Source organism: Phascolarctos cinereus, unplaced genomic scaffold (genome assembly GCF_003287225.1).
Source record: "Phascolarctos cinereus isolate Bilbo 61053 unplaced genomic scaffold, phaCin_HiC Scaffold_726;HRSCAF=1367, whole genome shotgun sequence".
NCBI lineage: Eukaryota > Metazoa > Chordata > Mammalia > Diprotodontia > Phascolarctidae > Phascolarctos > Phascolarctos cinereus.
Window position 1 is genome coordinate 135,635,177 of NW_027556098.1, and position 15,310 is coordinate 135,650,486.

The 15,310-nt window shown below is 34.9% G+C and overlaps 1 protein-coding gene across 1 annotated transcript in view; it reads left to right on the forward strand.

The window, feature by feature from the left end:
- WDR33 (WD repeat domain 33) overlaps positions 1-15,310 on the forward strand; it is a 107,059-nt gene that overhangs the window by 29,570 nt on the left and 62,179 nt on the right. Inside the window, 3 exon segments of the mRNA XM_078146787.1 lie at positions 4,407-4,633; positions 13,169-13,237; positions 14,507-14,611. Coding sequence (XP_078002913.1) covers positions 4,430-4,633; positions 13,169-13,237; positions 14,507-14,611 — 378 coding nt within the window. The 5' untranslated portion in view covers positions 4,407-4,429.

Consider the following 15,310-nt stretch of genomic DNA (forward strand, 5'->3'; position numbering starts at 1 on the left):
ATCCTACAGGCAATAGGAAGTCACAGGAGTTGGTTGAGTAGGGGAGTCACCTGGTCAGATCCATGGTTTAGGAAAATTATTATTATTATTTTTATTTTTTTAGGCAATTAGGGTTAAGTGACTTGACCAGGGTCACACAGCTAGTAAGTGTCAGGTGTTTGGTCTGAGGCCGAATGTAAACTCAGGTCTTCCTGACTTTAGGGCAGGTACTCTATCCACTGTGCCACCTAGCTGCCCTGGAAAATTACTTTTTGGCAATTGTGTGTAGGCTCAACTGGATCAGGGAGATGCTTGAGCCAGGAGGACCAATTAGGAGGCTGTTGTAATCATCTAAATGAGAATTATTGAGAACCTGAACTAAGGTGATAAAGCTATATTGGTAGAGAGAAGGGTTGGATTTGAGAGATGTCTGGAAGGTAGAAATGACAAAATTTGGCAATTTATTGAATATGTGGAGGGAGGGAGAAGTGAGGATAATGCTGAGATTTTGAAATGGATGAATTGGAAGGATGATACTTATGCCTTTGACAGGAATAGGGAAGCCTGAAAGAGTGGAGAGTTTGGGGAAAAGATAATGAATTTATTTACTTATTTATTTATCTTTTATTTATTTATTTGTATTATTTATTAATTTATTTTGATTTATCAACAATCACTTCCATATGCTTTTGAGTTTAAAATTTTTCTCCTCCTTCCTCTCCCCCACCCTCCCCAAGATGGCGCACAATCTGATATAGGCTATACATATACATTCCTATTAAACATATTTTCACATTAGTGATGTTGTAAGTAAGAATTAGAACCAATAGGAGGAACCACCAAAAAGTAGAAACAAAACTCAACAGAAGAAAAAAAAAGTAGCAAATAGTATGCTTCGATCTGCATTCAAACTCCATAGTTCTTTCTTTCGATGTAGATAGCATTTTCCGTCACTGGGCCTTTGGAGATGTCTTAGATCCTTGTATTTCTGGGAAGGGTTAAGTTTATCAACGTTAGTCATCCCACAATGTGGTTGTCATTGTGTACATCATTCTCTTGCTTCTGCTCACTTCACTCAGTATCAGACCATAGAAGTCTTTCCAGGTTTTTCTGAAGTCAGCCTGTTCATCATTTCTTATAGTACAATAGTATACAGTTTAGTGCCCCCCCCCCAATTTCTATTTGAGTTTGACATCACAGGTGTAAATAAAAGGCAATGTACATTGTGTCCCCAAAGGCTTAGGGCAGTTTTAAGCTATTAGAGACTTTTAAGACGTCCTATATGCTGTGTATGGCATTTAGTGGCATTGAATATCAGGATTGCCTCAGCTTTTACATACTAGTACAGTTGCCCAGGATCTTTTTTTTTTCTTTTTAATTTCTCTCTTTTATGGGTTCTGAGGTAGAAATTGACACGTATGTTGCAATTCAGTTTAATCCAACAAGCATTTATTAAGTACCTACTTAATATTGTATGCCAGGCACTGTGCTATGTTTTGGGGTTATAAAGACAAAAATAGAAATGTAAGTGCTCTAAATGCACTTACATTCATCATTCTAAATCTCATTAGTAGAATTATAAAAATGATAGGTTATTCATGCTACTTTTTTTTGGCCTTCTATTTATGTGTTTTTAAACATTTACATGAAAAAAATTGTTTGATGCCTTCAGTGGTTTTGGGATATGCCTCTTTGTCTTTCCCCTTGACCTCCAGCCAAATGAACCTTTATTTGTAATCCAGAGAACCAAGAAAAATAATTCAGTAAAACCAACCAACGAATAGCAACTTCATCTGATGGTGTTTGCACCATTTCTCATCCATGCATATTTCCCATGACAGAATGAAGGTACATTTCTTCGTATATTCTCTGACCCCAAAATTGTAAGTTTATAATTAGTCTTTGGTTTCCTCATGGAATTTAAAAATGTTTTCCCCTCCATTATTACAGTCATTCGACTTAGTGATAGTACTTTACTCTGTCACCGCATACATATCTTTCATATTTCTCTGAATTCCTCATATTTGTCATTTTTTTAAAAAAGGCAATTGGGGGTAAGTGACTTGCCTAGGGTCACACAGCTAGTAGGTGTCAAGTGTTTGGTCTCAGGCCAGATTTGTCTCTTTTTTCTTCATACTTTTCCTTCAAACATACTCCTCTTCTGAAATTTTTTATTTGTCATGAGGGCAAAACTGTCCTAACACCCAGGTTAGAACCTTAACTTCTCATTTTGAAATCATCTTATCCCAGTTTTCTTTAATACTTCAGTGAATCCCTAATCTCATAGTTGTGGGCATTTCCCCCAAAGATGCAGAACACAACCCATCCTTATCTCCCCATTTTCTCTGACTCTTGACTTTCTAGTAGGTATTTATCACAATGTAGAGGCCTTCCTCTAGATTTCTTGAAGTGCTCCTTAGATTCTTAGTTTACTCTCAGGAGCTGAAATAACAAAGGCAGACCTGAAGTCAGTTAGGAGTTGACAACTTGGCACTACCTTAGTTGCATGTTCCATCCATTTCCCTGATTTCAGGTTGCATAGATATACTAGTGGAACCCACAAGTTGTACACTATTATCTCTTCTTCTAACTATGTAATTGGCTCATATTTTTCCTGAGTCAAATATGTCTTTTGGTAATATGTTGACTTGAGCATTTCTTCATTGTATAATGTGCTCGCTCATTCTATGTGTGTCTCTCCATTATCTTTTTAATGAACCTTCACTTTAATTCTTTGACAGTTTGACATATTTTATCCTTAATATGCATATAGCATCACTGGAAGATTAGCATATAACTGGGGGCCTGATTTTTTTTTAATTGTATGATCTAAAATTAAAGATCATATCTGTTTTGAATTTTATTGTGTAATATGGTGTGAAGATGTTCTACACCTAATTTTTGCCAGTCTGCTTTTCCAGTTTTCCCAGCAATTCTTGTCATACAGCTAGTTTTTTCCCCCAGGCATTTTATATTGAATTAAACAATCTCTGATTTTTCTTTGTCTAGTGGGGTTCATTGATCATCTTTTTCTTTTTTAAAATCAATACCAAATGGTTTTGGTAACTATTGTTTTATAATGTCTGGAACGTCTTGACAATTTAGACCTTTTGTTCTTCCACATGAAAGTTATTATTTTGTCTCTCTTTCTGTAAAATGTTCCTATGGTTTGACATTCCTCCAAATTGACTTTGGTAGTAATTGACATTTTCATTATATTAGTATAGTCTTGAATTAGTACTAAATATTTGTCCAACTATTTAAGTCCTTTATTTCTATAAGGAATGTTTTGTTATTGTATTTATATAATTATTTAATCTTTGGTGGATTGACTCACACATTTTATGAATTTCTGTGCCTCAGATGCTCTATCTTTTTAATAAATGCCATTTCCACTTGGTCATGTAGCGCATAAAAATTATATTAGCTTCCAAATATAATAGTTTCATTGTTACTAATGATGAAAAGTTTGTTATAAAAATCTTTCCTATCTCAGTCTTAAACCAAAAAGAAGTTTACTTAATATTTTTTAACTAGCCTTGCAAAGACTCAGTATTGAATGTTACATAAATTTGAATGTAATTGTAGTATTGGTAAAAGTAATTTAGATTTAATAGAAAAGCACTGAAGCTGAAAAAAATTGTTTTACTATTGTCCAAGTATTTTTTAAGATTTTAGATTTTGGGTTAATATTATTTTATATTATCTTCTGGCATGTAATTCCAAATCTTACCATGTTTTTAAATAACAGTTTTCTGAGGTATTGGCCACAATTTATCCTATTTTGTCATTTTGAAGCCAGTAGATAAAAACTCATGTTTTTTATTCCTATGTTCCACAAAGAAATGTTGATCACACACACACACACACACACACACACACACACACACACACACACACACACACACACAGACACACACACACACACACACACACATATATGTATAGAGGGATCTGGGGTTATGTGACTTGCCCAGGGTCACACAGCTAGTAAGTGTGTCAGGTGTTTGGTCTGAGGCCGGATTTGAACTCAGGTCCTCCTGATTTCAGGGTGGGTTCTCTATCTGCTGCTCCACCTAGCTGCCCCCAAAATGTTGATGAGTCTTAAAGGCCTTTTACAACTCTTCTTTCCCCCCACATATGTCAGAGGCTCTTTTAAAGAACTACAATATTCTTTCCCCCTCATTGTGGAATCAAACAATAAATCTTACTTATGGATCGTTTGGGCAGCTACCCGCATTTGAATAACATGACTATGTAGCCTCAGTTTCAGTTAATTTCTGCATTAGATTGATGGAAAAATAAAAATTTCTTCAGTTTTGAAAATGTGAAGCAAACAGTCATTGACTGCATGTTTTTAAAATGTTTTCTGAGATGATACTTTACTATATTTATATTAAAAGGAATTTTTAAAAAATTTCTTTCAGTATCCTAGAAGGAAAACATCACCATGGCTACAGAAATTGGTTCTCCACCTCGTTTTTTCCATATGCCACGGTTCCAGCACCAGGCACCGAGGCAGCTTTTTTACAAACGACCAGACTTTGCGCAGCAGCAGGCAATGCAGCAGCTCACATTTGATGGAAAACGAATGAGAAAGGCTGTGAACCGGAAGACAATAGACTACAATCCCTCTGTGATCAAGTATTTGGAGGTAAGTTCAGTTAGCAAACCATATAAGAAATATAGCTGCATTTATTTGTTTCTTGCTGCAGAGATTGTACTTCAGATAAATTCCTAAAACTACACTTAGTTACCTATGACTGTATTAGTCAATTGACTCTTGTTTTTCTCCTCCCTAAAATGAATAAGGTTGTGCAGCCTGTGCTGAGTTTAGTTTGGAGTAAGGTGGGATGCTATTCCACCTTTTATGAGAAGGCCCTGAAATCATACTTTTCTTACTTTAAGTACCAATGTGTAGCTAATTCAGAAATAATTTATGGACTATGGGAAATGCTTGATTTGTTTCTTCAACAAAAACATGTTTTTCATGTGGAAATTCATTGCAGTTCAAGTAGGAGCTTGAGTCATCTTGTAATTCTGTAAATATTCTTAGAACCTTCTCATTTCAGTTGTTTAAACATAGTCCAACTACTCCATCTAATTTTTGGTGTGCCTAGCTTACATCTTAGAGGCTTTAGTAATGGATTCTTTCCATTTAAAGGCTAGAGGTATGCTTTGTCTAATGTCATTGAATGGCTTCTTCAGAACATTAGGTGAAATATCATGGGGTTGGGTCTACTGTTTATGCATATGGTTTTGTGTTATGGACAATCAATCCATGACAATATAACATAGTTCCATGGCATTGTGGTTGAACTCAGGCTATAATTTACTTAAAAAAAAAAAAAAGAAAGTACTGATGGTGTTATAAACTAATGTGGCCATGAGAATGTTATTCAGGCTATGTCTGTTTTAAAGGGTTCAACAAAACATTATAAAACAGAAAAAGTGATGAATGATGAAATTGCAAGCAAGATAGTTTTACGTTGGAATAATCTTCATACAGATATTTAAGGATTGAGGACATAGTTCTACATTTCCTATGTTCATAAATCAAATTAGGGAAATATTTTATCTTTTAAAAAGATGATTGCCATTTATTTACTTTTGTTAATATTTTTTTGGGGGAATGTTAAAGAGGACATCTATATTTTGGCATTGAGAGGTTGCTGTATATTAATACAGCATGATCATAGGAGCTTAGCTGCAGAGCCAGAGGGACCCAAGAAAACATCTAGTTTTATACCTCTAATTTTGTAAATGAGGAAATAGCCTCAAGAAAGTTGTGACTCCTCCCAAAGTTGCACAGGTAGTAAACATCAGAAGCAGTATTTGGATTCACTTGCTTTGATCCTGGAATCAGTACTCTTTACACTCTGTACCACACTGCATTCCAATATTTCAGATAAATCCAGTTTTCAATTGGTGATTGCCTTATATTCTGTTCTAGCAGTTATAAACCTGACAAATATATGAGTAGAAGTAACTGCCAGTTTTAAAGAGTTTTGACAGGGACCCAAACAGTGATTGTGGTATAACTGCTGCATTTGAGATTAACGGCATTAATCTGCAGTTGTAGCTGTTCAAATTTTCCATAGGATAAAAAGTTAAAATAATGTATTTGTTTTATTGTTCAGATCCAAAAGCACTTAGTAAATTCATTCAGTTAGCAAGAGCAATTTGTGACATAGAGGAAAGAACAGTGAAACTTGAAATCTAGTGAGACCTGGTTCGAGGCTTGACTCCATCATTTATTAATTGTGTGGCCTCTGTGAAGCCACCCAACTTCTTTTAGTTTACTTATCTTATAAAAAGAGAGGATGCTTTTAGTCCTTAAAGGGTTGTTGTGAAATTCACATGAAATAATGAACGTATTATACTGTGCTTTATAAACGTTAAAGCACTATATAAATTGACTTCAGTCCAATGATTCATTTTGGTTTCTTTCTTGAATCATAGAACCAGACTCAAAGGGTTATGTAATCTTGTCAGTTAATGGTTCCTCTACTATTACACATTGCAGCCTATCATTTGTGACTCTTGTCTGTGCTCTCTCAGTATGGTTAACATAGATCATGGCATGCTGGAGGTCTTCTTCACTTTCTTTTAATATCTTCATCATACCAGTAGAGCACACAGTTTGGTCACTTAGCTCTTTATTTTTGCCATGTGATCAGCTCATCTTCTTTTTAGCTATACATTTATCTAAGCATGTCCTTTATTCATTTTCTTTATTCCATGTGATGTATTGCAGCCTGCTGTCACCTACCACTTGCACATTTATTGCCTGGGGAATGAGTCTCATTTTTATTTCTTCAGAGATTGTAGTTTTTCATACTTTATGGTTTTATACAACACTGATAGAAACCTGATATTCAAAAGGTAGGGCTTTTGTTTTTAAGAGATGTTGAGGCCATTGAATAAGTTTTGCTTCTGGTACTGTCTATATGTGTGGCCTTGGGCAAATCCAACCTCAGTAGGACTCTTATCACTAAATTAAAGAAGTTGGATGAGATGACTCCTAAGATTGGCCTTTAGGGGTCCTTCCAGCTTTGAAACTATGATCTTACTGACTGATAAATTCCATTTCTGGATAATAAAAATTTAAAGAGATGATGGTTAAATTGTCAGTGGTTTTTGAGAAATCAAAGAGAAATGCTTTGGAAATGAAAACAGGTACTGTTGTACTAGTTTTCAAAAAGAAGAAGTTGGATTTAACAATTCCATTCAACAAATATTTATTGAGCACCTATTATATGCATGACACTGTTTGGCATTAAAGACACAAAGACAAAAGATTATTGTCTTCAAGAGCTAATATTCTGATGGGGATAGAATACCACATTTCAGGTTAGAAGCCAGTGAGCTTGATTATCATTTCTTGGCAAAATTGTGGGGTGCATTATTATAGGGATAGTTTGTGAGCACTTAGAGAAGTGCTACCTCTAATCCAGAACGGGCTCATGAAATACAGATCATAAGAGGCTAGCTTCATTTCCTTTTTAACAAACTTACTAATAAATAACAAAACGTACATTAAACTTTAGCACCCTTATGGAAAAGACAGAGATAGACCATGTGACAATATATTTATACAGATCTGGAACTCAGTGAATAACCAGAATTACATAGGCATGATAGTATACTTCCTCTGTTTTCTGCCACTTTCTACATTAAGTTCTGGACCACATTTTAGGAAATAAATTGTTAAATATGGAGAGTGATCAACATATTGGCAAGACTTATAACCATTCTATAAGAAAATCAGTTGAAAGAACAAGAGATGTTTAACCCTAAGAAAATAAGGTTGGGAAATACTGCTGTACTGTTTGAATGTTTGGAGCACTGTCATGTGGAAGAAAATCACAGAGAACAAACTTAGAACCAACAAAAAGTTGCCATAAGTAGGATTTTTACTAAATATAAAATTTCTTAACAATTGAAACTGTCTAAAAATCAGTGAGCTGCCATGATAGACAGTGAATCTCTGTTACTCATGGTCTTCAAATGAATATTTGTCAGGAATGCTATAAAGGGGTTTCCTAGTCAGGTAGGAAGCTTTCTCTGAGGTTCTGTCCTTGTAAAGAATAAAATCAAAAAGATATAGAGTAGGAAGAAAATTCTGTCTTGACCTGAAGGTATGGGAGGTACAACCACTTTATAAAACCTTCGCAAAAGGCCCAACTAAGCCAAATCTCTCAGAACACTTAAGGAGAAAAATGGGAAAATTATGAAGAGGAAAAAAAATGGAAAAAAATCTGTTTTTTTTCTTGATATCTTTTGTCTTTATATTGCCTAAATTTCTCCTTTTATTTCTTTTCCCCTCTCCCAGAGAGCTATCCTGTATAACAAAGAATATCTTTAAAAATAAGAAAGAGGAAAGAAAAAAATCTGCAAAACTAAACAATGCATTGGAAAAGTCTAAAAATATATGCAACATTTCACACCTGTGGGCCTCCCATCTCATCTATCTTTTTTGGTTCCATACTTGCTCTTTGTAATGTTGCAGCATTCACTTTTGATTATTTTATGGTTGTTTTTTCCACGTTCATTTTTGTAGTCATTGTGCATTATTTTCTTTGGATCTCCTTACTTTATTCTGCCTCAGTGCATGCCTTTCCATGCTTCTATGTATTCATATGTATTGTTTCTTAACATATAACATGCATAATCTTTCATATATATAATTTATATAATGTAAAACATTACATTTATGTACCATGTTTGTTTTGCCATTGCCTAATGGATAAGCATCTACTTTGTTTTCATTTTCTTGCTTCTGTAGAGAGTGCTGCTATACAATACCACTTCCAGATCTGTATCCCAAAGCGATCATAAAAACAGGAAAAGGACCCACATGTACAAAAATATTTATAGCAGCTCTTTTTGGGGGGGGGGGTGAGGCAGTTGGAGTTAAGTGACTTGCCCAGGGTCACATAGCTAGTAAGTGTCAGCTGTCTAGTCTGAGGCCGTATTTGAACTCAAGGCCTCCTGACTTCAGGCCTGGTGCTGTATCCACTGTGCTGTCTAGCTGCTCACATAGCAGCTCTTTGTGGTGGCAAAGAATTGGAAATTGAGGGGATGCCGATCAATTGGGGAATGGATAAACAAGTTGTATATGAATGTAATGGAATACTGTTGTGCTATAAGAAATAATGAGCAGGTGGATTTCAGAAAAACCTCGAAAGACTTATATGAACTGATGCTGAGTGAAATGAGCAGAACTGGGAGAACATTGTACACAGTAACAGCTACATTGTGCAGTGACTGACCTGGATAGACTTTACTTTTCTCAGCAGTACAAGAATCTAAGACAGCTCCAAAAGATCACAATGGAAAATGGCATCCACATCCAGAGAAAGAACTTTGGAGTCTGAATGCAGATGGAAGCATACATACTATTTGCTCTCCTTGTCTTTTGTTGTTTTGTTTCTTCTTTCTCGTGGTTCCTCCCATTAGTTCTGATTCTTCTTTACATAGTGATTAATGTGAAAATATGTTTAATATGAATTATAAGTAGAGCCTGTATCAGATTGCATGACATCTTGGGGAGGGGGGAGGAGAGGGAGGGGAAAAAATTTAAAACTCAAAATTTTGTGAAAGTGAATGTTGAAAACTAAAAAGAAATTAATTTAAAAAAGAAAGTGCTGCTATAAATATTATGATATGTATAGGGACTTTTCTTCTTAGCAGTGACCTCCTTTCTCCTTATTCTGTACATCATTCTCCTTGGTTGAGAAAACAGAAGTAATAATGGAGTAGACCAGCACTCTTGCATCATCAGTTTTCTTCACTTCCAACTTCAGAGATTGTAGTGTTCCAGGATTTGCAACATCAACGGGAGAATATTGATGTTAAAGATAGTGAGGGTGTGTGTGTGTGTGTGTGTGTGTGTGTGTGTGTGTGTGTGTGTGTGTGTGTGTAAATAGATTGGGATGGTCTATGCCATTTTCCAAATACAACCTAATCTACTCTTTTTTTCCTTTTCAATTCTGGGTCCAGTTTACTGTTCTTTAGCAAATTCTATTTTTAGCTAGATTTACTAATATACTATATACTATCTAATTGCTTGTCATAGGAATTTTTTATTAATTTGGTATTTTTCTTTATAGTTATTAGGGCATGCTTTTTTGAGGAAGGCCCTTCACAGTTTTGCCCCTTTCTACTTTTTCAGTCTTCTTATATTTTAATCCTTTCTCTAAAACCTAGAATCCAGCTTTCCTATCTTACCTGCTTTTCTTCAAATATAACAGACCATCTCTATATGCCTCTCCCTTCTCATATCTGCCTCCTGTGACCTCTGACTTTATTAACAACTCAGTTCAAATTCCACTTTATATGAGACCTCTCACTGTATTGACCCCTCTCTTGTTCCCTAATTGCTATGCTAATGCCTTCCCTCTGAGATTATTTCTAATTTTTTCTCACATATTTCTTATGTACATGGTTTGCATTTTGTTTTTCCCCATTAGAATGTGAGCTCCTTGAGCTTAGGGACTGTTTTTGTTATTATTTGTATCCGTATTCCTTAACACAATGCATGGTACATAAAAGCGCTTGATAAATTGTTGACTGAATGAGGAATTTCATCTTGAAGGCCCTTTATTATTCTGGGGCTAGAATCAATCAACATTATATCATCTGCAGATAGTGGCATCTGCATGACCTTGTGCTTTGTATGGAATCTTACTTTTATTTGGACCTCATATAGGACATAATCCTTGACAGTGGCAAATCATAAAAGTATTTTTATACAATTGAAATAAAACAATACAGAATAGGTTTTTACTTTTCAGTTTTTCTTCCAAATCAAGAAACATTTTATCAGGTGCTTGCTGTGTGCTGGCTATGTAGTGGAGCTACAAGAATAATAAAAGGTGGGAAAAAACAGTCTATTGTGGTAATACAGTATTTTCAAAAATCAGTTAAGTAAAACATTTACCAAGTACAAAACTTTTTCTTTTTTGCTAACTTCTTAATATTATAAATAAAATATCAAAACAACCTAGCATTTCAATTTTTTATATTCCAGCATTTTGTATATATCTTTGATTTCCTAATAAAAATCAAGAACATTCCCATAGTTTATGTTTTAATAGCTTTTAACCAATATCACGTCTTTTTACATTGCTTAGACCTCTTCCCTCTTATTTTTGGAGACCCATATGTACAATAAATATAGTAATACAAATTAATTCATTGATAAGCAATATATGCTTTTTATGGGTGAAATGATTTGCCCAGAGAGCAGTACAGAAACTCACTTTGATGTTCATCACCGTATAATATGTTCAGATATCTATTATGTCAGTAATGAATGAAAAGTAGTAAAATTTTAGTAGTCTACTTTCTTCAGCCTAAAAGGGGAATTGGATTAGGTGTGGGGTGGTAGACATTTGAGAGCATGATAGAAAAAGAAGTTGAGAGAGTCGAGCAAAGGCCGGAGAAGAATTAAGGTATGAATGTGACTGCTCTGGCACTTTCCTTGAATTGGAGGTTCCCTGTAGACTGGACACGTTGAGGAAGGAGCCATAGGACCTCTTCAAATCTCCAGGGACTACCACCTCCAATATGTTAACACTTTTAATGTAACATAGTTCTAAAAATGGGCTCTTTCAATGGTCTGTGGCAGCAACATTTTAAAAATCCATGAAATGGCACATCTTCTAATCAGAGAAGATAATATGATCATAAAGGTAAGTTATTAAATTCCTTTTTTCAGAGGAAGACATTAAAATAGTGAAGTAAGATAAAGAGTATTGTGAGGGCAATGTTGGGTAATGGAAAGCGCTTCGGAAGACTATAGGAAGTGACAGCTAGGTGGCGCAGTGGATAAAGCTCCGGCCTTGGAGTCAGGAGGACTTGAGTTCAAATGTGACCTCAGACACTTGACAGTTACTAGCTGTGTGACCCTAGGCAAGTCATTTTACCCTGATTGCCTCACCAAAACCAAAACAAAAACTATAGTAACTTGAATTGTAGCCATTTGTTAACCATGTAGACTTGGGCAATTTATAGAATTAGTTTGGAGCTCATTTTCCTCATCTGCATAATGATGGAGTTGGACTAGAATTCAGAGGTGGGGAACCTGTGGCCTCAAGGCCACACATGGCCCTCTAGGGCCTCAGGTGTGGCCCCTTGACTGAATCCAAACTCTACAGAACAAATCCTCTTTAGGTAAAGATTTGTTCTATAAAACTTAGACTCAGTCAAAAGACTACACCCAAGGACTGAGAAGGCCAAATGTAGTCTGGTGACCACCCCTCGTCACTAGATGATATCCAGAGTCTTTTGTAGTTCTAAATTATTACAATTGTAGATTAATTCTGCTAGGAAGGTTGAAGTAGTTGGATTGAAATATTGCAGAAATGCCAAAGGACATAGATAAGTTAATGAAAATGAGTTTGTGAATGTGAGAAAAACTCAAGTGTGAAGGCTGCTTAAGCCATTGCTGGTAGATAGTTTTGTAAGGAACCCAGTTTTCTGTTGATTGTTCTGTCCATCACTTTTATGAGAGGAAAATAAGACAAAATTTAATGAAAAAAGCATATTTCAGGGTATAGCTTTGTGGCAGAACAAATTCAGTGTCTCAGCTTCTATAAACTGTATCATAGTTGATCAAAATGAAAATCCTGAGCCCTCAAGTAAAGGTGATTATGTTCAACATTCTCTTTACTAAAGTAGAAATGTAGAACATTTTAGAAAGGCCTTTTTAAATTTTAAAAAGGGTGGAATTGAATCATGGTACCCAAAGAGTTACACTTTTAACGGTCAGTGAGAATTCCTTCCTTCTACCCTGCAAGGAGAAAACATCAAACTTACTCATCTTTGTACTTAGTTATATTGTTATTATATTTCATTGTTATAAAGCATCAAAAGAACAAACGTTCAGTAATTTATTGCAAGTTATGGGTATAGCATTTGCTTTTATCAAATTAAATAAATTTTAAAAGCACAAATCCTCTTTAAATCTTGACTTTGATCTTTAAGTGCTTGTATTCTCTTGGCCTTGATAGATTATACAGTCTTCAAAAGATTCCTTTGCTTAGGAATTTCACAATATTCACTGTGCAGTCTCAATCCTGCTTTTTTCTCCTATTACTACATATCCTTTTATTTTGCTCATGACTCATTGGAGTACAGAAGTGAATATAATCAATTTTTTATTTTTTTAAACAAACTACAGAATAGAGTGTGGCAGAGAGACCAACGAGATATGCGGGCAATCCAACCTGATGCAGGATATTATAATGATGTAAGTATTAGTTTGTCAGAATCATAATAAAGCATCCTTTTTTGGAAGGTTTGATGAATAGATGATACTCTGAGCTTTGAAGGTACCCTAAGAAATAATGCTTCTCACTTTTCTACCACTGTGGAGACCAGTTTAGAAGTGTGCCCAAAGGGTTATAAAACTGCACACTCTTTGATCCAGGAATACCACTATTAGGTCTGTATCCCAAAGAGATTTAAAAAATAAGGGGAGAGAGGGAGGACCTATTTATACAAAAATATTTGTAGCAGCTCTTTTTGTAGTGGCAAAGAATTGGAAATTGAGGGGATGCCTATCCATTGGGAAATGGCAAAACAAGTTGTGGTATATCATTGTAATGGAATATTACTGTGCTGTAAGAATAATGAGTGGGGGGATATCAGAAAAACCTGGAAAGACTTATATGAACTGATGCAAAGTAAAATGAGCAGAACCAGTAGAACATTGCACATAGTAACAGCAGTACTGTACTATGATGAACTGTGAATGACTTAGCTATTAGCTTTCTCAGCAATGCAATGATCCAAGACAGTTCTAAAGGACTCATGAGGAAAAATGCTTTCCACCTGTTGTGAATGAACTGATTGTGTCTGAATGCAGATTGAAGCATACTATTTTTTACTTTCTGTATATTTTTCATGTTTTTTTTTGGTCTGTTTTTTAAAGCATGACCGATATGTAATGTTTTGCATAATTGAACATATATAACATATCAAATTGCTTACTGTTTCAGGGAGGGAGAAAGAAACTTGGAGCTCAAAATTAAAAAAAAAAATTGTTAATTATCTTTACATGTAACTGGGGGAAAATAATGTTATTTTAAAAAATAGTGTTCTTGAGATATTCTTAAGTATGAAAGATATAGTTATTCCTTGTCAGATCTTACATGAAAGGCTCAAATGGTATTTCAGGAGATATGTAATGTGAAAATTATATTGAGATTTGATTTTCCGCAACACTTTAGGATGCGCTAGCTTTCTTGCTGTTAAAAAAGAATTAAATTAGATTCAGAGATTTTAATTTTTTACCATAAATTTGTGTATTATTGATGGACTTTTATGCATTTATTTCTTAATCTGTTTAATAACTTACTCCTAATTCAAGAGACTGTTGTAGTGTTGTATAGAGCATTTTGTAACCTTTAAATGCTTTAAAGAAAAATAGCAAAGATTACTATTATTGCTACTTCATTTGCTAGAATTGTAATGCTTATTTTGTTCCATACTCTTAACGTGCTTTCTTCTTTTGTAGCTGGTTCCACCTATAGGAATGCTGAATAATCCTATGAACGCAGTAACAACTAAATTTGTTCGGACATCTACCAATAAAGTTAAATGTCCAGTATTTGTTGTTAGGGTGAGTATTCTTTTAGATCTTTTTGGGAACTAATCTTAATCTGGGCATTCCAATTTATAGTATAGATTTTTTAAAATGAGGGAACTTCTCATTAGATAAAACTTTAAAATGTATTCCTGAGGCTCTGGGTCTGTTTAACTTCTTTATCGCATATTTAGTACTCTACCAAACTGCTACTCTAGGCTAGTTGTTGTTAAATTATAAGTTTACAAACAAATCATTAGAAGTCAAAATTAATGAGTTAGTTACCTTGCTTGGAGGGAAGGGGCATGGACTATCCCATCTTTCATGTCTATTTGTTGTGCATTGTAGGATATACATTCCTTTCTGGCCTCTTTCTTGATGTTGGTAGGATATATATGAGTCAGCTAGTGTTACTTATTTTACCAGGCCTCAGACTTTGCCTTCATAAGTATTTTAGTTTTTTGGCTATGAGGTATCTGGCAGTCTTCACTATCTGGTATGGTTGTGAACCTTGGAGTATGTAAGAAAAATGTCTCCACATATGAACAGTAACATAAAAAGCTTAGGTATGCTGAAGGATTTCCCTGATGTCTTGATTGGTCTTTTTTGCCAGCAAAAAGGAAAGGAAAGAGGATTCATTTGCTTGTATGTTGTATTGCCTAAGACACTTAACCAGTGAAAGAAAGGGGCAAAAATGGAGGCAACGCTTTTCAATATTTAATGATCAAAGAGTTG